Here is a 239-nt window from a genome sequence, read left to right as displayed (position 1 = left end):
ACCAGCAGCTGATCCACCTGCCGGGCTTCCTGCAGGGCCTCCTCGAACCTGCAAAGCAGCAGAGGGTGGGGTGATGCTCGGGTGCTTGTCCCCAGCCCCGAGGCACTGCCAAGCAGCAGGTCTCTGCCGGTCAGTCAGATGCCGGGCACGGGACGGGAGCTGGTAACGGAAGATGAGACTTCCCGGTCCTGGCAGGAACCGCTCCCTTCTGCACCCGGCGGTGCAGCGCCGCTGCGCCG

At 67.8% G+C, this 239-nt stretch overlaps 1 protein-coding gene across 1 annotated transcript in view; it reads right to left on the bottom strand.

The window, feature by feature from the left end:
• FAAH2 (fatty acid amide hydrolase 2) overlaps positions 1 to 48 on the bottom strand; it is a gene marked incomplete at its 5' end in the record, with an annotated part of 6,182 nt that extends 6,134 nt beyond the window's left edge. Inside the window, 1 exon segment of the mRNA XM_009867515.1 lies at positions 3 to 48. Within this exon segment, the coding sequence (XP_009865817.1) occupies positions 3 to 48 (46 nt within the window).
• Positions 49 to 239: the final 191 nt, after the last annotated feature.

This window comes from Apaloderma vittatum, unplaced genomic scaffold (genome assembly GCF_000703405.1).
Source record: "Apaloderma vittatum isolate BGI_N311 unplaced genomic scaffold, ASM70340v1 scaffold28660, whole genome shotgun sequence".
Taxonomy (NCBI): Eukaryota; Metazoa; Chordata; class Aves; order Trogoniformes; family Trogonidae; genus Apaloderma; species Apaloderma vittatum.
This window is presented reverse-complemented; position numbering and strand designations above follow the sequence as displayed.